Source organism: Hipposideros armiger, unplaced genomic scaffold (genome assembly GCF_001890085.2).
Source record: "Hipposideros armiger isolate ML-2016 unplaced genomic scaffold, ASM189008v1 scaffold_1529, whole genome shotgun sequence".
Taxonomy (NCBI): domain Eukaryota; kingdom Metazoa; phylum Chordata; class Mammalia; order Chiroptera; family Hipposideridae; genus Hipposideros; species Hipposideros armiger.
The window spans coordinates 159725-183624 of NW_017732879.1; the positions used below are offsets into that span (position 1 = coordinate 159725).

The 23900-nt window shown below is 44.2% G+C and overlaps 1 protein-coding gene across 1 annotated transcript in view; it reads right to left on the bottom strand.

The window, feature by feature from the left end:
* CLTCL1 (clathrin heavy chain like 1) overlaps positions 1–23900 on the bottom strand; it is a gene marked incomplete at its 5' end in the record, with an annotated part of 68962 nt that overhangs the window by 38269 nt on the left and 6793 nt on the right. Inside the window, 16 exons of the mRNA XM_019634166.1 lie at positions 1791–1936; positions 4360–4482; positions 6361–6595; positions 6973–7115; positions 7734–7859; positions 9000–9163; positions 10482–10662; positions 11217–11381; positions 13300–13437; positions 13911–14033; positions 14717–14869; positions 14976–15176; positions 16502–16699; positions 17424–17597; positions 20219–20332; positions 22948–23109. Coding sequence (XP_019489711.1) covers positions 1791–1936; positions 4360–4482; positions 6361–6595; positions 6973–7115; positions 7734–7859; positions 9000–9163; positions 10482–10662; positions 11217–11381; positions 13300–13437; positions 13911–14033; positions 14717–14869; positions 14976–15176; positions 16502–16699; positions 17424–17597; positions 20219–20332; positions 22948–23109 — 2546 coding nt within the window. The remainder of the gene's footprint in view (positions 1–1790; positions 1937–4359; positions 4483–6360; positions 6596–6972; positions 7116–7733; positions 7860–8999; positions 9164–10481; positions 10663–11216; positions 11382–13299; positions 13438–13910; positions 14034–14716; positions 14870–14975; positions 15177–16501; positions 16700–17423; positions 17598–20218; positions 20333–22947; positions 23110–23900) is intronic.

Here is a 23900-nt window from a genome sequence, read left to right on the forward strand (position 1 = left end):
TATCAAAGTTATTCAGTGCTTTAAAAATCGGCTTGATCTGTTTTTGGTATTTAAGCACATTACATGTAATTTTATATTCTGTGCCTGATAAGTCCAATACCTTTGATAATTCTAGTTTCTCTAGGCAGGTCTGACTAGACTCTGTTACTGCTAGCTCTTACTAATAATGGTGCCTTGTTTCCTTATGCATTTTGTTAACATTTTTACTATAAACTCATTTCTTGGAATGTAATTTGTCAAAATTCTTTGAAGCCTTGCTAGAAGGTAGGTTCTTCTCATGTGGATGTATGTTTGTCTCTGACAGAGATCTGAAGGTACTACTTGATGGCAATAACTTTAAAATTAAATTACTCACTTGAGGATTTTTAATACTATGCCAGTTCACATGAATTTGTGCTAAAATTCGTAAGAAGGTCAGCTTTTTAGGGCCATTTTTGTCATCATAATCTAGCACCTGGTTCAAAAAAGCTCTTTTAGTTTGTTTTGGCTGGTCTTTCAGCAGAGGGCTAGACAATACTAGCATATTCTTAGTTTATCCTTGCACTGAGGAGGGGTTTCTTTTAAATTTCACACCTGTTGTAGGCCCTTAGGTCTTGTCTTCTGCCCTCTGTGTCTTGTAGGGTGTTAGAAACACAGCCTGAGTTCAAGAGGGTTTGGCATAAGTCAGACTGTCTCCTTCCTACTTCTGTTTTTTTTTTTTTTGAAATCTCAGACTTATTTACTTGCTATTTCATTGATTCATTTTAAAAGATCATTTGTATATTTCATCCTACATTTTAAGTTTTTCTAGTGATAGGATCTGAACTTGAAGGATTCCCCACATGTTTGAGAAACAACAGTGTCCAAGGAGGCAGCACACAAAGCCAGAACCACCTTTAAGTGTCTTTTTGTGGGAAGTACTCACAAGCTAATATCTATTAAAAGAGGTTAGCCAGGTAGAATATCCTAGCCACTTCAGGTACCTTAACTCTGGCATCCTATAAATCAGAGTTTATGATTCCATTAAAATATAATTTCACATTCCATAATTTACCATATAGCATTTCCAAGTTTAAAAACAAACAAAAAAAAAGGTACACACACTCCTTAACACAATACCACAGACCTTGAAAGACTTTCTGGCTTACAAAATAAATCTTACAATTAAATCTTTATAGCAGGATTTATAATGTGAATACACTAGAATCTGTTTGATACAGATTCTTTGACAATAAATTTTAAAGTGGTGATAAATAGGAGGTGAGACCACATTGAAGCATGCTCCGTAACCTCCAAGATGGCTGCCTATGCTGTTGCTCTGACCAGAATGCTCTTCCTACCCCAGATCCTACTCATCACGCTTCTACATTATACCCCCAACCAGTCTTCCCTGATACATGCCCAGGTTTAGTTCTCTTGCCATTTGTTTCCAAGCTTTGTTCACCATGATTTTAACAGTTTAACATAACTTGGGACAAGCGTGGTCTTAATAAATGTTAGCTCCCTTTCCTGAGCATTGTGGTTAAAGAACAGTGTGGGCCAGAGCAGTAAGAAGAAGGATGGCTTACTAGAAAAAGTAGAATTTAAGTTGGGCTAGAAGAGATAAGTAGAATTTAAATAACTGAAGGGAAGGGTTGGACTGAGATACAGAAGGCAGTAAGAAGACTGGCCATCTGTTGGGGGAGCAGCTGATGGTGAGGCTGGGTGGATGAGGTGAGACAAGATTGCAACGGAAAGTGAATGTCAGGCAGATGTTTGAACCTGACCAAGTCAGCAGCTACTTCCCACCCCTACCCCTGGCAAACCCTCACCTGTGCTCACTGAAGACAGAGTTATCCAAAACAATCTTCTCCAGTAGCTCAATCAGTTCATTAGGCAGTTCAGCTGTCATGAAGGCCTTGACAGTAACTGAGATCTCTTCAGGGTCCTGTGTTTCTGACAATGCTGTTTGTACCACCTGGTTTTAAAAATCATTTGAAAGAACTTGGTTAAATAAAATCAATTCAAGACTGTGTCATTAAAGCTAAGGATAAGGGAAGGGCTCTTCCAAGATAGCCTGGAATAGACCTGGAACAGAGAAAAATGGGAGATTACTCAGGGCAGAGAGGGAAGGGCATCTAAAGAGGTCAACTGCAGGGATTTCTCTGTTTGCTCTATTTTGATAATCAGTTTTTCTCTCACATCAAAAGGGCTACAGTGATCCTTATGTACTGCAATGATCATACTGTAAATTTACTCCGCAGCCAACAACACAGTGCACTAAACAGTAGTTGAAATGCATGCATGCTTTCGAATTTTTTTAAAGGCACTATTCATAGCAAATATGGCCTCCGTTTCTCTAATGAAGATACCACGGGGGCCTCTGGCAGCCCTCCTGCTAGCTGTTGTGGCCCAGCCCTCTTCCCGGGACCCGGTTGAGTGCACTCAAGTTCTGGAGCCCTCTGAACCATGCTCTGAGGGAAAGACCAACAAGAGACTGGCCACACTGCTCTTCATCCAATTATGACATGGTATCTCAGCTATAAGAAAACTTACAAATCAGGCATAAAGACATTTTTTCCAGAGTATACTTTCCAAATAACAGCAGGCTAGACCAGCACCCGCTGTCTTTGCACTTTGTACCAGGGGCCTTTGGTGACTTCAGGCCCTATCATCCTTGCCAAGTTTCTGGTGTTTATCAAAGGTGGGCAATAGCAGTGGCTTAATGAGAAAGAATAGAGAGTCTGAGGAGGCCTGATATAGGTGATATATGCCTTTGGCCATGAACTTCCACCTTGCAATCCTGAGGGGCTTCAATGTTAAGTGGCAACTGTGTACTCTGCACGATAAGATACCTCTGCGTTGTTAAAACACAATACCAACAGGCATGCAGGGGAGTTTGAGTAAAGGGGCTACCACAGTAGTTAAGTAACCGAAAAGAATATACTTGAGGGAAGGGAGAACTGTGACACAGCACACGAAGTCCATCCACAGTAGAAGATGAGTAGGCATTATGACATCTATCTAGTTGTCAATTCTTGACAACCTTAGAGCACTTTAAATACACACTGATTGTTTTCAGGGCAAAAGTAAATTTCTACCATCTGTTTGAGTCAACACAGGATGCCCAACCTAACGTTACCTCAGGGAACTTGTTCTTCTAAGTAAATTTTCCATAATGAGTTTCTACTCCAGACCTAAAAGCAGTCTACCAATGCCATCAAGCACTCCTTCTAATCAGAGGGGCACTGCAGGAGGTGGCTATGAATATTCAGTCACAGCAGACATAATGACAGGACCAGTGGCTCCACACAGACACAGGGAGACCAGGAGGCACCTGCTGGCTTTAGTTAAGTGCAGTGTTAAATCTGCTCTTCTCAGCTCAGTGATAATGAGACTGACTTACAAAACATACCAGGAGGCTGGACCACACCTAGAAAAATGTCTGTTGTCTGTGAACTTGGACTAAGATCCCTAGTGGAATTCAAAAAGCCTCTGTCCCAGGCCCAGGTTTGGATGAAAGGTATTAAATCCTTAAGTCAATCTGAGAGATGAGTATATAATAAACATTCAATATAACGTGGGATTCTATACATCTAAAAGTGTCCCAAAATAAAGTTTACTAAGAAAAAATAATGGTATAGGCATGAGGAAGAGTGGAGAAAACAGGAAGGTGAAATGCAGCAGAGACACAGGTGAAATACAACCCTCAAATTTAAACAAATGCACCCAGTGGGGTGGCAATGCACACAAGGGAGGTAGGTGCTAAAGCCCACTTGTGGGACCAGGGTCTTGTTTCCACACTGGTGTCAGCCCACTCCTAAACTGTGTGACCAGCACCTAGGGGATGGTGCAGAGTATGACGAAGGCACCATCTGCTACTTAGAGGCTGCAGGAAGCCTGCTGAGTGTCCAAGACCAACAACCACCTGCCAGGCTATACCTAGGGAAGGGCCCCTGGCTCTAACACCGCGCTCCAGCTCCAAGGAGGCACTGGATAGTCACAATGGGGGCATGGGGTTCTTGACAAAGGGAAGTCTAGCCAAGATAACTTGAGAGCCACTTAACTTCCGTCAGTGGGGACTGAACTGGAAAAAAAATTAAGGATCTAGCATGCAGCATGCCATCAGACATTCCTTTCACTGGGGCCGAACATCCCTGCTTCAGACATCAGGGCCAAGTCTGTGCCCTAACCAATAAATAGCTCCAAGTGAGCTCACCCTTGAGCATAAATACCATTTTTAGGCAAACTGCTTCTGGAGGGGTAAAAGTAGTGAAGGGTCTCAAGATCGCCTGTTCAGGTATCTGAAGATGTTTTTGATGTAATAATTAAACCAGTCACTTGAGCTGATTAGAGGGCAAAATGCAGGTGTGTGTCAGTGTGCACGTTTCTGTAGCTCACCTGGTCAATCAGCTGTCTCCTGGATGGGTTGGTCTCCTCAAGGACGTGAGCCCAGAGCTCTGGATCCTTCCGGTGCACTAGGTAGCGAGCCTCGCTTTTGAACAGAGAATTCTCATTGCAAACCTGAAATGAATACACTTGTGTAATACAAGTAGCCAACCAACGGAAGCTACTTGGGCGACCCACTCCTGTCAGTTTCCTCTGTCCCTGACACTCGTCTGGTGTCAGCCAGAGCCCAAGTGAGACATAGCGCTTTGAATGGGATGAGCAGCACCCTAAAGGGTTGACAATGTACTCTTCAGAGCGCCAAATTACCTCAAAATGCCCATTTTTCAGTTTGAAGCAACTTATAGTGGATGTGCTGCAGCTCCTTTCCACATCAACTTAATTGTCACGTTAAAGCTGCACTGCCCCCAGAACTTTCTGAGATGAAATGTTCTACACCTGTGCTGTCTGATATGCCCACTACTAGCCACAGGAGGCTACTGAATATTTGAAATAGTGTATGAAGCAGGAACTAAGTTTTTAGTTTTAATTTAAATTCTCACATGTAGCTAGTTCTAAACATCTCTTAAGTGTCATTAGACTAGCCTAGAACTGGTATAAAATAGCATATGCTGCAACATTTCAAAGCCTATAAACTTTAAAATATGCTTTCATTGAACTTGAGATCCTTTTCTGAATGCTATAATACATCTCCAAAAAACCAACTGTCCAAGAGGAACATTCCAATTTGTGAGGCACTTGCTAAGGCCTGGTGGGAATCAGATTTGTTGAGTCTGATGCCAGGCACACGGCTAAGTGATGCGTGTATGTCTGTGAATGCAGCCTGCTCACAGGTGCTTTGCAGGAGCAGGCTGTCCTGGCACCAAGCACACCGGCGCCCTGCCCCGAAATCTCATCACAGCTTTCCCTCTGACAGAGCAGACCTTCCTTAAAGAGTGTTTCTTGCCTATCTGAACTCCGCCTTACTAAAAGGTGATGTCTATCTTATATCACCTCATAGGACAGATGAGTGCAAAGATCTCCAAGATGTCCCTGAACTGTGCTTTAATAAAAAGGTGGTAAATTCAGCCAAAGGTGGCTTATGGTATCAAACTAACTCAAGTCCCAGCTTCACAAAAACTGGCTCCCCAGAGACTGCCAGGTGAGGGGCTATGTCCAACTGGCCTGTCACTTTCAAGGTGAGGGTCCAAAGCTAGAGTAGGATGAGAAACTGGTGACTTGTTCTTGCTCTCCAGCTCTGCACATTTCACACCCTTATAGATTCCTTCCCCAGTTGCTGAGTTTCTACCACATCGTCAAATGATCTGAGGTGCTGGAGGCAAACAGACCAACTGCCTACAAGGAGCTTACGATCAAACATCAGGTGCACTTACACAAATTTCAGGAGTTTTAGGTCACGTGACTAAGGATCAACAGCTCAATCTAAGAAAGTAATTAAGTACATGTAGATCCAAGCCAAGGCAGAGGTACACAAGAGGTCTGGGAGGAATGTTCCAAAAAATGCCAGCAAGAGCTCCATGGTGAAGAAGAGACGGTGGAGGGCATGTATGTGGGGTTGTCCTGAGAAGGGAGTCAGGAGGTGCAAGGGCACGTAAGCCAGAGGCACTCAAGAGAGGAGAGGACAAAGGGAGGCAGTCAGGCTGATGGATGTAGTGTGGCGGTCCACAAAGGAGCGCCCGGGTCAGGCTAAGGGGCTCAATTTTGCCCTCAGGACATCAGGTAACACAGAGAGCAGTAAGTGGAGGGCTAACACGTCAGATTCAGGGCCGGCCAGGCCTAGCAGGCCTACAGGTACAATACATACAAACAGGGCACGATCAGGTTGGAAACAAGGTATCTGAATTACAAGGAAACCGAGTTTGCAGAAATGTACCTTATGACCTGCCACTGTGGGGTTCAGAGGAGGCCCTCAGCAGTCCCCACAGAGCATGCATTTGAAACCCTTTCCCAGGAGGCCAGAGCAACACCCAGCAGCTAAGCGGATCTGATGCCCACCTTGATGAGCTCAAGGTCACAATGCCCCCGCTCATAGGCTACACAGGCCAGATGCGGGTCCCGTTTCTCACAGTAGCGGCCCACCACACTGCTGTCGTAGTAGGCGTTCTCCCTCAAGAAGCGCTCAGCGTTGTTGCTGCTGTCAATGTAGATCTTGGCAAGTGCGTTATGAGTGGCAGGCTCCTTACAGCCTTCCTGACTCCGGAACTCAAGCCAGGGAAGTAGCAGCTTTAGCCTTTAAAAGAAGGAAGAGCACCGTCAAAGTCTCAAAGCTATTGTCCAAAACCTCCAGGGCAGTCCCTGGAATGTGAAGGTTGCTTCTAGAAACAAAAAAAACTCTCCTTCCATTAACTTCAGGTTGCTCTAGGGACCGAGACAGACTTGAGTTCCAAATTGATTTCAGTTGTTAAGTTCCCCCCAAAGGTCTTCAGTACCAACAGCAAATAACTCACTACTAGATCTAAGATTTGTTACACAAAAGACCAGCCACAGAGATTGTCAGTCCTGGGGCCAGGAGGTTGCCACAAAGGGATCTTTGAGAATCAGTCAGAGATTTAACAACAAACACTAGGACCCAGGGGCAAGAGAAGATACCAAGCTAAGATACCTTACCTGTTTCTTTTTTCTACTTCAGCCACCAGCTCATCAGTAGAGAACTGTCCTCTCACCACCATGATTAAGTTTTTAATTACTTCTTCAGAACAATCCACATCAAGCAGCCCTCCAACCACAGCTGGGATCCGGCTAGGGTTGACCTAGAATGGTCAAGGTGGCAACTTTAGTGCTACAGACAGAGGTCATTGTTACAAGGCCCCCAAGACTTGGACAGTGTGGGCAAAAACCTGAAAGAGCTCTTATGATGAATTCAATGGTCTCTCCCCAGAAATTCATATGTTGAAGCTCTAACCCCCATTGTGACTATATTTGAAGATAGGGCCTTGAAGGAGATAATTAAAGTTAAATGGGGTCATAAGGATGGGGTACTAATCCAATAGGATCTTATAAGAGGAAGAGACACCATGGGCATGGGCACGGGCAAAGAGGAAAGGCCATGTGAGGATACACTGAGGAGGTACCGTCTGCAAGCCAGGGAGAGAGGCCTCAGGAGAAACCAACCCAAGGTGGTGGGATGGCACTTTGATCCTGGACTTTCAGCCTCCAGAACTGTGAGGAGTAAACATCTGTTGTTTAAGCTGCCCAACTGTGGTATTCTGCTATGGAAGCCCGAGCTACACCATCACCCTTCAAACTGACAGTCTCAGGCATGTTCAGGGGTCAGAGGCAGCCTCTCGGGTGTAGACTATTACCACGGACTGAGGCACAAAGGCAGCCAGGTGTCAACCGGGAGCCAGCAGCGATGGTCCCAGCAGTACCTTCTGAACATAAATCTCGATGTACTTCTGCAGGTTGTTGCGGTACAAGTACAGAACAAGGTCGTGGACAAAGTCAAACCGATCACACACGATGATGAGGGGAAGCTGGTCTGTGAGCTTGGCCTCCTGTGTGTTGGAAAGCACAGAAGAAGCCAGGAAGTGAGGGCCTCAGCACAAGGATGGCACTGATGCTGAAAGGCCCCGCAGGAGACTCAGGATGAGACTTTATTCTGGATATGCTGTTGTTTTAAAGTGTTTGTTTTTGAGGATGCAGTGTTTGCTTTGGGAAATAAGTGGGGAAAAGATAATACTATATGGTTAAAGAAAAAAAGAACTCTGCTAAATTTGGCAATAACATTCCAAATTGGTCCAAAACCAAACATCTTTTGGGTTAAGAAAAGCAGCTCATCATGCAGAAATCTGACCCAGACCAGGCAGCAGAGTGTGAGCTACTCTCAAGAACACCTGCCAGTAAGTGCTGTCCTTCCAGACAAGCAGCCCTACTCCATGTAACACCACCTGCTGGTGCAGGGGCTGCCCCACACACGCTTGCTTTCCATGCCCTTCAATCCATCACAATCATGTCTCCCTTGTTTGGCCATAGCTAGTGGACATTTCTCAGGTTCTCTGTACCCTTGCAGTTTGAGGTGTGGCCACATGGCCTAGTTTCGCTAAAGGAATGTGAACTGAAGTGTCATGTGCCACTTCAAGTCTTACCCATAGAAACCACCCATGCCAGTTCCTCTGTACTCTTTCTTTCTTGCAGTGGACTGAGAAGGCAATATTCAGGGTGATGTGTTGAAGATGGCAAAGCTGCCATCTGCCTGGTCCTTGAAAGATGGTGGGAAAGAAAGAAACACCCCTGACCCTCTACACCCACCCAGGACAGCACAGGAGAAAGAAATAAGCTTGCTTTAATGCCACTAGGAGTGAGTTGTTTGTTTCTGTTTTTAGCACTGAGTGGTTTGTTTCTGCAGCCTTGCCAAGACTAATTAACAAGGACACAGTTGGGTATTGATGAAATATAATGCAGCAATAAACCAGTTTCCTCTACTCATCTATCAGATAATTAAAAGTACAGACTCAAGTATCTTTGTACAAAGGGATCATAAAATGACCAGTGGACTCTTCCTAGAACTTTAGACCATAAAGTAGAGCTCTACCACTGGGGATCCAGGGACACTGGCAAGAACCCAGCTTTCCAACTCTTGGGCAGTTGGGCTGCTGGTTTGCTCAAGGAAGGAGATGATGCCCGGACACACTCACCTTCAGGAAGTTCTTCACCCGCTCTGGGTTGTAGCAGTTACTCTCTCGGCATATCCTCTCCACCTCCTTGACCTGGCCCGTCTTACAGGCAGCCTGAATGTATTTCAAGTGCACATCTGGATCTTGGCTGAAGTTCACAACTGAGCCCAGGAAGTAGAAGAGGCCTATAAAGAGAGACTGTTCCATTTTGTGCCCTCCAAATATCCACTTGCCTTCTCCAGTCGTAGCCCCCTTGCCCTTGACGGCCTAGCCTACAATGCCATAGCTCCATTCTCCAAGTACCCACAGCCTACTCAGAACTTACTATCTATGTGAAGTTTGTCTGCTTTGGTGTCTCTCAAAAACAGCTTGTCAGGTTTCCACCAAATTTGGGAGGTATAACTGGGAAGTTTTGGTGTAAAATACCATCTATGTGTGTATGTGGAATCCTTCTGGGGGGGCCCAGGTATACCTCAAATGGTCATCTTCAAGAATAATTCAAACTGAGGTAACCTATGACTGTTGCTCTAAAAAGACATGCCAGGAACAGAGAAAAAAAGCAATGGCTTCAAACAGGAGCCTCAAAATGCAAAGTCTGCGACCTGACACAAGAGCCACATGGATTGGGCTCCAAGGTGAGTCACAGAGCACAGAGGCTGATGATTTTCTAACCATTTCAGGGGCCAGTTAGGAGGTACCGGTAACAATAGTAGGACGTGATACACCAGAGAAGACCACTTTCCTTGAGGAGGTCTTTGACTATAACCTGGGGATAGAACTGGCAGCACTAAGGTGATGGTTTCCACTAATGCTATCCTGCAGCCTGTGCCAGCCCAGTGTTCCCCAGCTGCTGCTGTGGCCTTTCCTGCGATGGAATCTTCTGACGAGAAGGCCAGATCAATTGAGGGCAGGTCTTGCCTCACTCCTCCAATGTCCCAGGTTCACTAGGCACATGGCAGATGACCCACTAGACAAATGCACAGTCTCTGTCCTAGGCAGGCCAGACAGCCCTGTCCTGTCCCCAACAGACCCTCATCTGGGAAAGCCATCCCCCCACTAGCACACCTTCTCAGCATGATGCCCACAAGGGGGCAAAGGAAGCCAACAAGGGCAGGCCTGCCAGCCCAGCAACCACACACACTGGAGCCCCCACAGGGCTCTCACTCAAGGGAAACCTTGCCCTCTCAGGGCCGTGTACTCCAGGGTTTCAGGTGAACTCTGAGGCTGATTGTGTGACACAGAGATATACTTGGATCCACAGAGGGTCCAGGGACACAGGGGAATTCTAAGTCTCCCCACAACAATGCCAACCGATTTCTTCTTTTGCAAACACCAAAAAGGCTGGGTAACACACATGAGACAGCAGGAATCTTCTGCCACTGAGCAATACCACAGGCGGTGAGTGCTGCCTCCTGCCCAGCTTTTCAGGAAGACCATTAGGTTGGGCAGGCAGAGCATTAACAGCAGCCACAGAGATGTGGTCAGCCAGCAGCTACATGTTACCTTCGTAACTCTTGAAGGATTCAAAGAGCTCCACCAGGGACTGTGTGCCCAGCTGCTCATGGTACTTGGAGGCCACCTGCACACACAGCTGCAGGTTTTGTCTGATGTTGGCAGACAGCAGAGCATGCAGACACGCCACAGAATCCTCCACTGACAGGGATCCAAAGAAGCTGACAAGCCACTGGGAAGCAAGGAAGAGTTTGTTCACAACTTTGCACCATCTTAAATGCTGCCAACACTGGCAAAATATCTGGATTAATTTTTCCCTCTGAGTCTCAAAAATATAAAGAACAGCAACGATTCCTCATAGTAAAAAGTGAGAGCTGGGAGTAAACTTGGGGTAAGACACTGACCTCAACTGTTCAATGAGCTGTCACAAACCCTGTGACGCTCCGTAGTTGATGCTAAATCTATTCTATGAACTGGAATGCAACAGCTATTTAGCTTTTGCTAACAGTTTCAGACAATCCTGCTGGAGCTGTCAGCAAGAGGCTCTCTCTGTTAGACTAAGTCAAACCAAACAATGGGAAGAAAGAGGTGATACAGGCCCAGCCGTGTGGCTGAGCAAGTAGGGGTCTGTGTGAGCTGAAGGAGAAATGCTCATTGCAGTGATGAGGCTCACACATAGGGGAAGACACATTCCCACAAGTGCCAACATTGGAAATTTGGGAGCATGCGACCCTACTGACAAGGTGGATGCTACCTGCAATGGGAATTGCCAGGGGCACGCCTTACCTCAGGATTGAGGAGGTGAGTGTGGACCACAGCCCTCTTGATGTCATAGAGGTCGGTGTAGTGCTCTAGTGCTCGCTGTAGGAGGCCTGCCTTTTCACAGAGCTGGGCAATGTGGGCCCGATCGTAATGAGTGAACATCTGATTTCCAAGGATGGCATCTGCAACCTGTAAAACAGTGAGTTCAGTAAGAAAGCCTGAGCCATAGTAATAACTTTTTAAGCTCAGCTGCTCAACCATGACCCTCAGGGCACAGCTCTGGAACAGTGCTCACCGGTGCTTCCCCATGTCTGGGCCCCTGCCCACATCACTACTTGCATAGCAGCAGCAGCAGCTGCAGTCCCAAGCAGAGCTCTGGCCATCATTCCAAGCCACTGAGGCCTTTTGCACAAGGCTGCTCTGTCTTCCCAGGGTGCAGAGTAAGGTGCGTGTGAAAGGCTGAGGCTCTGCCCTCAGTGTTGTCACTGGGATCAGTCAAGGCTGTTGCTCTGACTTTTTAGCCCTCACATTCAGTTTTCTATGGTAGGGTCAATATGAGGACTCGAGTCTACCAAGGTCTCCTTTAATCAACTCAATCCTCAGTAGTAACAGTCAGAATCAGACCTGAAAATACAAATCCTCTTGATGTCTACTAGACTTCTCTGGTTAAAGGCAGAATTAGGAGTTGGGGGGTAACATTTGATAAACAAAAAACACCCCTAGAAAGAATTCTGAGACTTGACATTATGTTTAAATCAGGAAACTCTGGGCTAAGAATGGGTGAATCAATACAACAACCCTGCTGCCTTGCTGAGTGATCTGACCCAATACCTAACCAGTACCTAGTTTTGATGAGGTACATGTCTCATGGTGTCTTCACCCTCTTTCCCATTTCTTTTAGAATATGGAACACCAACCAGGTACAGTAGCCCCCCCATCCCATCCACGATTTCTCTTTCTGTGGTTTCATACTGCAGTTACCTGTGGTCAACCATAGTCTGAAAGTATTAAATGAAAAATTCCAGAACAATTCATAACTTTTAAATAGGGTGCTGTTCTGGTTAGTGTGATGAAATCTTATGCCGTCCTGCTCAGTCCTGCCTGAAGAAACTGGAACCTTCATACACTACTAGTGGAAATGTAAAATGGTACAGCTGCTTGGAATACATATAGTGGCATCTCAACAAATTACACACAGAAACACCATAATGATGCAGCAATTCCACTTCTGGGTGTATGTTCTCAAGAACTGAAAACAGGAATTCAAACTGACACTTGTATACCAATGGTCATACAAGCACTATTCAAAATAGCCAAAAGGTGGAAACAACCCAAGTCCATCAACAGATGAATGTATACACAAAATGTGGCATAAACATACAATGGAATATTATTCAGCCATAAAAAGGAATGAAATTCTGATACATGCTACAACATGAATGAACCTTGAAAATAATATGCTAAGTGAAAAAAGCCAGACACAAAAGGACAAATATTGTATGATTCCACTTATATTAAGTGTCTAGAACAGGCAAATTCATAGATACAGAAAGTAGACATTACCAAGGGCTGGGGAGAGGATGAAGAGTGATTGCTTAGTGGGTGCAAAGTTTTTGTTTGGGATGATAAAAAGTTCTGGAAATACATTGCGATGATGGTTGCATAATATTGTGAATGTACTTAATGCCACTGAATCGCACACTTAAAAATGGTTAAAATGGGGGCCGGCCGAATGGCGCGATGGTTAGGAACTGGCTTGGGATGCCAGAGGGCCCCGGTTCGGATCCCACATGTGAGGGCCAGTGACACTGCCCTCTACAGAAAAAGAAAAAAAAAAGGTTAAAATGGTAAAATTTGTTATGTATAATTTTACCACAATTTAAAAAAAAGTAAAAGAAATGATGTATCAATTGTAACTGTACCTATGAAAGTCTTGTACTATGGATTCTGTAAATTCCTTGCAGGGAAGTCCTGGAGAATGTCCATTGAGGCAAAGATAAACTTCTGGCACAAGCACAACCCAGCCCAAAGCTACTGCTTTTAAAGTTCTAAGTCCCACACCAACAGGTGTTCTGTCCCTTGGTTTCAGCCTAGAAATGTCACTTGCCTGGGGTGCATGAATCAGGTTCATCTCCAACAAGCGAGTCTGGAGATGCCCCTCAGCTGGGCGATTATTCTTCAAGACATCCAACAAGAAGGACGTACACTGCTGAATTAAACTGTTTTCCATGAAAACATCAACAATCTAAAACAGATCACAAGCCACATTTTTACCCAAAGGAAATTGTTTTATTTTCCTGTTGAAATATTTCCTGAAGTTTAATCTCATTTAGAAATTGAACAACTAGTACTTTTATTTGCATTTTCTTACATCATCAAAATTCACGTAACTCATGGCCATTATTTGTTAGTAGGCAATTCTGTAAAATTACATCACCAATATCACCAACGGGGCATTTTACTCGAGTAGATTAAAGGAAATACTTTCATAACATTTGAATCTCCAAATCCTCTAAAATACTTAAAAACAAAGGTATACAAGTATTCAAATAATAAAAGACTAGAACACAAGCTCCCCTACCTAGTACATCAGGTTTTTTAAAAATGGAAGATTAATAACAAAGAACTGAGACACTGATAACAGGAAAACAAATGAAAGGGAATCTAGTTGATGGCTGTACAAAGCCACAAAAAGCTGTCCCAAACACCCGTGCTCACCTGGTCAATGCTGGCCAATGGCTCCTCATCTTGCACTAGCATTTGAGAAAACTGCAGGCCCTGGTCTGGACTGATCCTCATTACACTCCTCAGCAAAATGATCCAGTCTGGGGCATAGCCAACCTAGAAGCAAGGGAACACCCATCAGGAAAAGAAACAAACTCTTCAGTGTTAAAAAAAAGAAAAGAAAAAAGGAAAGGAAAAGAAAGAAAGAAGGAAGGAAGGAAGGAAGGAAGAAAGGAAGGAAGGAAGGAAGGAAGGAAGGAAGGAAGGAAGGAAGGAAGGAAGGAAAAGTTTCCTTTTGTTCCAAACTTAGGTTTACAAAGAAATGAGGAGCAATGTTAGCATGTGTATGTGCCGGCCCTCTGCCAAACATAACATTCAATTCAGTGTGCCGACCCCATGTATACAGAGGCACAATCAACTGTACAAATAACCTGAACCACAAAGAAATCACCCCAACCAGTGTGCAAGCTCTGACCGACACCCAGCACAGTGACCAGTGAGCTGCAGGGACAAGGCCTAGAAGCCCACCAAGATCAGCAAATTAACATACAGAGGGTGTTGAGGAGGAATGGAGAAGAAGGGAGAAAAAGACAAGATAAAATTATAGGAAAGCCCCCGATTGGAAAGGAGACGGAAGGACTATAAACATAACACAAAAAAATAAAAAAATGAAGAGAATAAAATATGACCATTATCAATGAATGAGAGCACTTACACAGAAGGGTATTTTATAAACTTCAGAATTACCAACCACCCAACTACAAATTATCTGTGAATGCTAATGGTTAAACATGCATTACCTTTTGGGCATAGAGCACAATTTTCTGGAATTGGCCTGTTTCTGCAAAACACTGGATAACTTTGCTTGGCACATTTGCCCGAAGGTACACACTCAGAGCGAGTGTAGGGTCAGCAGTTTTGACCAAATCTCCAAGTTCTTCTGAACACTCCAGCTGTGGTGTGCCAAAGGGACAAGACAAGATTAGGACCAGAGGAATAGTGAGCCTGTGACATAATTCTAAATTGTGCTGAGGGTTATGATTTCACAGGTGTCTGTACCTTATCTTCTTTCAGCCACTTTTCTAAGAGGTGCTTGCGCCCTTGCTGAAGAACCGGATGGCAAAGTTCTAAGGACTCAAGTTTATTGAGCTGACCCTGATCAAGCAGGATTCCAAAGTACTGGAGCAAAGGAGAGGCCTGCCCAGGCTGGGCAGGAATACTCTGGAACTTCCGAACTGTGTCGCTGGTACGCAGGATTCCCTAATAATACATGGAAATGCAGGTCGTTGTGTTGTAATCACAGGTCATCACTTCACTTAACCTGCTAGTATAAAAAAGAAATCTGCCAATGGAAATTCTATACTGAATTGTCAGCCACATAAAGTCTTCTACCAAGGCAATGGCTTCTGCCTTCAGCAATAACCACAAACACAGTGATTCTTGGTCCCACAGGTCACTTCTACTTAGGGTCTTCCTTCTTCCTAGCTTGCTGCAGTGAGAAGTAGGCTTCTGAATCAGTCCTGCAATAATGAAGTTCTACTATATCATTACTTTCTAATTCAAAATACGTACTCAAAGTCTCAGATGAAGGCTAGAAACGGTTTGTTCATAAGCATCACTTGAAAGACAGAAAAAAGCCTTTCAAGGAGAAGCAAACTGAAAGCCTTTATTTACCTAGGAGCAGATCCAGTCCCAGGATAATTTGTCCTAATGAAATAAATTAAAGAAAATGCCTTAAGCAGTAGTACTGTTTGTTATACTCTAGAAGAGTGGAGAAAGTCCAGAGTAGGAATATGATTAAATAAAATAGGGTACAACCACTTAACATATAAATTTGCTAAGTTAAGGAGTTGGATGAATGGGAGGGGTTTGGGGATATGGGTGAAAAAGGTAAAGGGATTAAGAAGTACAAATTGGTATTTACAAAACAGTCATGGGGATGTAAAGCAAAGCATAGGGAATATAGTCAATGATATGGTAATAACTATGTTTAGTGCCAGGTGAGTACTAGACGAGTCAGGAGGATCACTTCTTAAATTATATAAATGTCTAACCACTAAGCTGTACACCTGAAATTAATATAAACTAATACTATCAATATAATTGAAAAATTGAAAAGTGGGGGGAAGGTGAAGGAGAAAAAGAAGTCCAGGTATCAAACAAATAAGCCATGGGAATGTAACATACAGCATAGGGAATACAGTTAATAATATTGTGATAGCATAGTATGTCAGATGGTTGCTGGAATTATCATGGTGATCACTTCTTTAGATATATAAATGTTGAATAACTGTGGTGTACACTTGAAACTAATATAATATTGTATGCTAGCTAAATTTTTAATAAAAATCTTTAAAAAAAAGTTGGGCAAGAAATATGGACAAGAACTGGAACAAAATGAAAAAGAGTATGTCACTGCAGCAGACTGTGCTTTTTGCTTATTTGTTTTCATTACTGTTATGCCCTTGGTACAAAAATTTAAAGCTGAAAACCACTAACACCACTTAGGTACTCCAACATCAGCAGTGGAATGCTTTTGTGATTTCATCTATTCTCAGGATAGTGCACAGTGTTCGTATCATTACCTTTGGTGTACACGCTGCTACCTTGGCGGCTTCAGCATAGTTCCCCTGTGCAAACAGCATATTGAATTTTCTCACAAATAACTCCTCTGCCCCAGCCAGGTTACTACGAATGGCCAAACGCAGACCAAGTTCTGGATTCTGAAGCACGTTGGTTACATAATTCACAATGTTATCTTCCTCAACACAAACCGACAACACCTGTAAGGACCCAACAAGTGAGATTGGTTCAGTCTAGAAAAGTGCTCCATATACACACACTGCCACATTCTGCTCACAGACGCTGAATATCAGCAAAGTCTAAAGCATGCTGAGTTGCCTATAATGTTGGCCCTAATAATGACAGGATGCACAGGAGACAAATGCCTAATGGTAACACAGTAGGACATCATGGTACTGCTACAGCATGGGATTCTACATAGCTGTTTAAAAGATTATGAAAGTATCAAGTAAGAAAAATATCAAGTTGTAAGGACATTGACCAATGATGCGTTCAGAATAACTATATCAAAGTAACCCACTTGGGTGGAACTGACAATGTTTCCTCTCAAGCTTTTTTTTAAAGTACTGATTTTCTTGTTTTAACTGTCTTTTTAACTTTAGTTGAGAAAGGTAACTGAGGTAGCACAGCATCTGCTTTGTCAATCCTCTCCAGTTAATGTGTGCGTGGCCTAAAGATGTCAGTGGTGTGTATTAGAACAGCTGCTCCACTGGTAGAAGCTTCATGCAGGAAGGGGGCTGCTTTCAGACTCAATCCTGTGTTAGGAATGGTGCTGTCTGAGAGGTGAGGTGATGACATGAAGGAGAAGGGAGACATGGGTGTAAGTTTAACAATACTGACAACCTTCCTGAACAAGGAGAAAAAGTTAACCTCCAGTCCCCAGTGAATGGAGAAGGGGGGAAATAAAACCTCAGAGATACATACCTGTCCTTTTTTGTTGACACCAATAATTCCAGAGGTAGGTTCATGTGGAGCAGTTACAAAGATTGTGTCAGCACTAATACGGTTCATGTAGATGCACACGCCAGACTCTAGGTCATACATATGAAGATAGCCATACTTTGTGATCAAATAAATAACACCATGTTTAGATCCAATCTATAAGATAGAGAAGAGGTGGAAAATTAAGAAGCCAAATAGGGAAGAAGAGCTCACAAATGATGAGCAATGAGTTTTTTTTTTAAATTGGGGAATTGGGGGATGGGAACAGTGCTGGGGAATTGGGGGAAGGGGAACAGACAAGTTGCTGTCGTTTTGTTCTTCAGTCTAGTTGTGGAGGACGTGGCTTCACTGGCCCAAGTTGGCACCACCATTGCGCTCTTCCTGGGCGAGGCAGATCAGTCGCCGGCTTCTGGACGGCTGCTCACTGTGGCTGCTGGCCGCTCACGCTGGCTGCTGGCAACCCACTGCCACAGGGGCTGCAGCCTACACCGTTGCCGCGACTCACAGCAGCCCAGCTCCAGGTTGAGCTGTTGTTCAGCATCTAGCTGTAAAGGGCAGTGTCACTGGCCCTCATATGTGGGATCCAAACCGGGGCCCTCTGGCGTTCCAAGCCAGCTCTTAACCAATGTGCCACTCGGCCGGCCAGAGAACTAGTTTTAAAGCCAATACTTTGCCCAGTCATTCTCAAAAAAGGTCTAATAAATCAGGCTACTCCATATACCTTTCAGTTAGAACTATCCTTTCCCCAGTTTCTCACCAAATCCCTTTAAGCAAGCTGAAAGTTTATAAAATTAGGGGAAAGTTCTGGGTAAAGACCTTAAACACTGTGTTCACGTTCCAGCCTGCTCTCCATCACCACTTATTAACCAGACCTTTGCCAAGTGCCGTGAACTCTTACAGAAAAATATTTAACACACAGGAAAGCCTGGTGGAGTGAGAGAAAGGCAGATGAATTTGTCCGATTATAAAACTTACAGTAATTACAATAAAAATGTGTGGTACTAAGAAATAAAATGTAGCATTAGGAATGAAGGAAGAGACAGAGACAAATGGAACTTAACTGACCCTGAAATAGAATCAAACATATATGTAAGAATTTAATATGAATGGGTAGTATTTCATATCAGTGGAAAACAGGCTTTAATTAGTACACAATATTGATATAACTAGCTGGCTATCTGAGGATGGGGCATGAGGGTAATGAACTGGATCCCTATCTTGCTCTTTAGATAAAAGTAAATCCCAGATGGGTCAAAGATTTTTAAATAAAAAATAAAACTAAGTAATAGAATAAAATATGGGTGAATATGTTTATCATTTTGGGGTGTAGAATTCTTTTCAAAACATGATACCAAACCAACATGAAAAGGCAAAACTTCCACAAGGTGGAACATGCCACAAATAAACTTTTGTTATGACTGGAAAAAAGATTTGAAACACTTCAGCACATAGCATTCTAAAACTATAAAGAGTTTGTACAAATAAGACCCTGATAGAAAAAATGCCAAAATCAGGAAGAGGCACTCAACAAGATGCATATGAGTGACTGGTAAACCTATTTCACTTTGACAGGAATCACAGGAAGAATGTGAACACCATCAGACACTGTCCAAATAACGGGGGAGTTGCTGGCAGAAGTGCGAGTGGACAGCATGGTCCTGAAGGTCAGTAACATACTCATGCCCTGAGGCCTGACCCAGCAGTTTCATTTCTAGGAGTTTATCCTTGGACTTTTGGATTAATGCACAAAGATGTATGGATGACAATGTTCCTAGAAGTGTTTACTGTAAACATAAACACCCATCAACAGGGGATTGTCTAAACAAATTATGGTACATCTACAAAATAGATGATGCAGATATTAAAATAAATACATGCATTTTATTGGCATAGAATGGTCTCCAATAAAGCAAGAGAAGGTTGTAAAGTGCAAGGTCAGTACAAAGCCATTTCATATGAGTCTATTTGTATATATTTGCATGCATGTAAAGATACTTCCAAAGAGATGGTCACAATTACCAGCAGTGGGAGGATTTCCATTGATATTTAATTCGGCTGTTACATGTATTAATATTATTGGAAATTTATCGACAACATATATTTTTGTGAGACAAAAAAAAAAGCCAATTTCACTTTGGAAAAAAATTTACATTCTTTGATCATGTAACTATTTCTAGAAACCTAGCTTAAAGAAATTATCATAAATATTTGAGAGCAGAAAAAAAATAGCTCAAACATCCCACGTTATGGTACATCCCTAAAAATAACTGCTTACTTTCCACAATACTCACAAAGAATGAATAACTTAAGGAAACACCTACAATGTACGGACTGAGCAAAAATGTAAAAAGAATAGATTACATAATCTTACACATATAGTGTGATTCCCAGTTTGCTCAGAAAAGGTTTATATCTAAATTTTTTTATATAACAAGTAGTAAGATCTTTGATATACTTTACAGCCAACTGATTCAGCTACAGAGAATTGTTTTTTATATTTTTGTACTACAGTGAACATCTAATCTTTTATAATAAAAAGAAGGCCTGAAGTTCTGGTATGTGAGATGGAAAAAGTCCTGTTTGTAGAAAAGAGTGCTCCTCATCAGAGAGTGTTAAAGCAGCAAGGAGCCAGAAGACAAGCCTCAACCTCATCTTCTCCATGTTCTCATATATCTACTCTGGCAACTTCGGAGGCACAAGAGGCCGCTATCTGTTGTTCCCCTCCACCTGAGATCTGTGATTCGTTCCATCCCACTTAGAGAGCAGCACATGCATACCTGCATAGCTACTGGGAAATCGGTCTGAGCTTCTGGAGGGAAAAACACATCCACAGCTTTCTTTACAAAAGGTTGATTTCCTGCTGCAAGCTGCCCGACTTCGATTATGTGCAACTAGAAAAGAGATTTTATGTTAATCCAAGTATATGTTCTTGGTGGCAGGCTGATGCTGACCAACACATGGTGGTGAGTCGAGCCTCAGGTCGATGCTCAGTAAGACTAATAAAGCTTACATTCAAACAAAACAAGACGACCTTGTTGGGAATGCTTATGTTATTCACCAACCTGCTCCCTACCACCAAGTATAACAGAAAGAACCAAAGCCAGGAGACCCGAGAAACACTTAGTTCCAGTATGTTGGGTGAGTCACTCTTTCCCTTTCTGGGCCTTGGTACCGACATTCAAGAGACAACAGGCTCCAACTAGGATTTGCTGTCCTTGCTAGCTCCGCCTCTCTGCTCTCCTGGACACAGCTCAGACTAACACCAATCAGTCAGTAGACAAGATCTCATAACTGAATGCCAAACTCATAAGACAGCTGATTGTGGCAAAGGCCTGAGTTTTTCAAGGTTATGCTGGGAATGTAAGAATCTTTGGAGAATCTGGGGGAAGTAGAGTGAATAAAGGGGCCCATCACCATTTTTATCAGAACTCTAAAAATTCCTTTTTTTTTTTTTTAAATTTTATTGTGGGGGCCGTCCGAGTGGCACGTTGGTTAAGAGCTGGTTTGGGACGCCGGCTCTGAGCAGCAGGGCCCCAGTTCGGATCCCACATGAGGGCCAGTGACACTGCCCTCTACTGCTAAAATAGTGAAAACCGTCTCTATCTGGAGCTGGGCTGCTGTGAGTCGCTGGTGATGGCGTAGGCTGCAGTGAAGCTGCAGTGGGCTGCCATAAGCTACCATGTGTGGCCAGCAGCCAGAGTGAAAAAAAAAAAAGATTTTATTGGGGAATTGGGGGAGGGGAATCAGGGGAGAGGGGAACAGCGCTGGGGAATCAGGGGAGAGGGGAACAGACAAGTTGCTGTTCTTTTGTTCTTCAGTCTAGTTGTGGAGGACGTTGCTTTACTGGCCCATGTTGGTATCACCAATTGTGCTCTTCCTGGGTGAGGCAGATCGGTCGTCGGCCTCTAGACGGCCGCTCATGGCTCTTGGCAGCTCATATCAGCTGCCGGCCGCTCACGCTGGCTGACGACCACACACGGTAGCTTACGGCAGCCCACTGCAGAAGGGGCTGCAGCCTACGCTGTCGCCGGCGACTCACGGCATCCCAGCTCCAGGTTGAGCTGTTGTTCACCATCTTAGCTGTAGAGGGCAGTATCACTGGCCCTCATGTGGGATCTAAACTGGGGCCCTGCTGCTCAGAGCCGGTGTCCCAAACCAGCTCTTAACCAACGCACCACTCGGCTGGCCCTAAAAATTCCTTTTATCTAATGAAAAGGTACCACAGCTGAAGCAAGTCTGGAAAAAAAATCACGAGTAGAGGTGATAAGCTGGAGGGGAGGCTCAGCAGAGGAAAGGACGTGTGCACACTTAAGAGGACTGTCTGGATCTGGCCTGGCAGAGAGAAGGGGGGAAATACCAAAGAGGCAGACTGTTTTGGCAGAAGCTCCACCATGACGGGAGAGCCCAACCTGTCAGCTAAGTCTAGGAGGTAAGTGAGCATGCCTGCCTTCCAAGCCCTTCTTTTCTCAGGGCTGCCATCCATCTGCACAGGGCATTTCTGGTGTGCTCTCTTCACAGGGAGCTTGGCAGGGTAAGTTTTGTTCCAGGAGCGAGTCTGTGGCTGGCCAGCTCTGTCTGTGAGGAGGTGAAAAGCCTCTGAGCCTCTGAGGTGATATGGCAGCAAGCTCTTTGTGCACGCTGATGTTTTTACCTGACTCCTGGTTTTCTATTGGTTCTCAACTGAGGACAGCATGAAGAATGTTACAAAAGAGACCAAAGTATCCAATAAGAATATTTAAGAAGGAAGTTTGGCAGCCCTGTATAGATTGAGAATGCCTTTTCCATGGGGGAAGACTTCAGGGCTAGTGACCAACCCAAAACAACAATTTTAGGAAGTGTTCCTAATAAGAGTGTACTGAGATATGGACTCTGTTTTGAGGCAGCATTCCAAGTGACAGATAGTGGAACCCCAGGTCTCCTGACATCATGAGCCCCTACACATTCACACCTCTACCATGGTAACCCTGCCAAATAGGTGCTGGACATGCCGCTGAGCCTAGTACAACCCAACTCCCTCCCAGGACATGGCCTGTCCTTTCTATATCTCCCTTAGGGAGACCCACACCTCAGCAACGTAGGACTCATGTGCCTTAGGTCAGGATGGCATGCACTGGCTCTCTCACAGCTGTGGCCTCCATGCAACTAATGTGTGAGAGCAGAAACTGTGACTCACTTACCTATGGCCCCAGTGCTTAACCCATGCTCAGAAGACTGTCAAAGAGGACTTAAAGGGAAAGGGACCAACCAATTATTCAGTAGCTGACTTCAGGTGACTAACTTTATGCAAAAGTTGGTTGCAAAACCACCAACATGTACAATAGGCAAGTGGTTCTAAATACAGCAAGAGCCTTTATTCTCATGAAGTACCTGCAGGCTGTTCCCCATACTCAATTATAAACTAGTTTTGAAATGTTAGTTAAACGACTACCGATTACACTCATACAGACACCTAACACAGACTAAGGACACTTTTCTGGGGGAAAAGATAAAGTAGAGAAGATTTTACCTTGTCCCCTGAGGGACTGCGTACAGCAAAGCAGAAAAGGGTGGCAGGCTTGGCATTCCCCTCGCTCTTGAACTCTGCAAAGGCAGCGGCATGGCCTTCTATGGGCTGTGAGACCTTCCTGTCCACAGAGTAGAGTTGCATTGCCCCAACCACACGGTTTTGCTAAGAAAAGACATGGTGCAATAAAAGGGAGAGAAAAGAGACAGACATAAATAATTGTTAAAATAAGTGTTTCTAAAATGAAAGTCTCATGCTGATATAGTTCTTCTAACAAATAATAAGCCTATAGAGGTTTTCCAGTCAAATTAAAAGAGTAGGTAAATGCTGTGCTTACTTCCTTTCACAACCACATCAAAATTACAGAACAACCATTATTGAAGATTGCCTGAAGTCTAGCTGAACTGAAGCCCTACAACTAAGGATATACAGAAGAAGCCACCCTGAGACTGGTAGGAGGGGCAGAGATGTAGAACAGGCTGGTCTCATACTCACATATGACCATTAAAAATCAGGAGTGATATCTAGGCTGTGGAGGTCCCCCCAGAGGAGTGAGAGTCCCAGCTCCACACCAGGCTCCTCAGCCCAGGGTTCCAGTGCCCGGGAGAGAAGTCCCCATAATTTCTGGCTGTGAAAACCAGAGGAGATTGTGGCTAAGTGAGACAAGAGCAGCTGCAGTCCCAGGTGATCCTCTTAAAGGGCCTGTGCACAGACTTACTCACTGATGGACTCACTTGCTCTGAGCTCAAGCACAGGGGCAGGAGCTCAAAAGGCACCAGGGACATACGGGGAGGAAGTGAATTGTCTGGCTTCAAGGTGAGGGCTGGAGGGACAGCTTTCTCCCAGATGGAGGAGATGGTGGAATCCATTGTTTCTTTGTTGAGCCCCTCCCCACCCCGCCCCAGTGTGCAGATGCACACGGCCACCATATTTGAGTGCCTATCAACTTGGGTTAC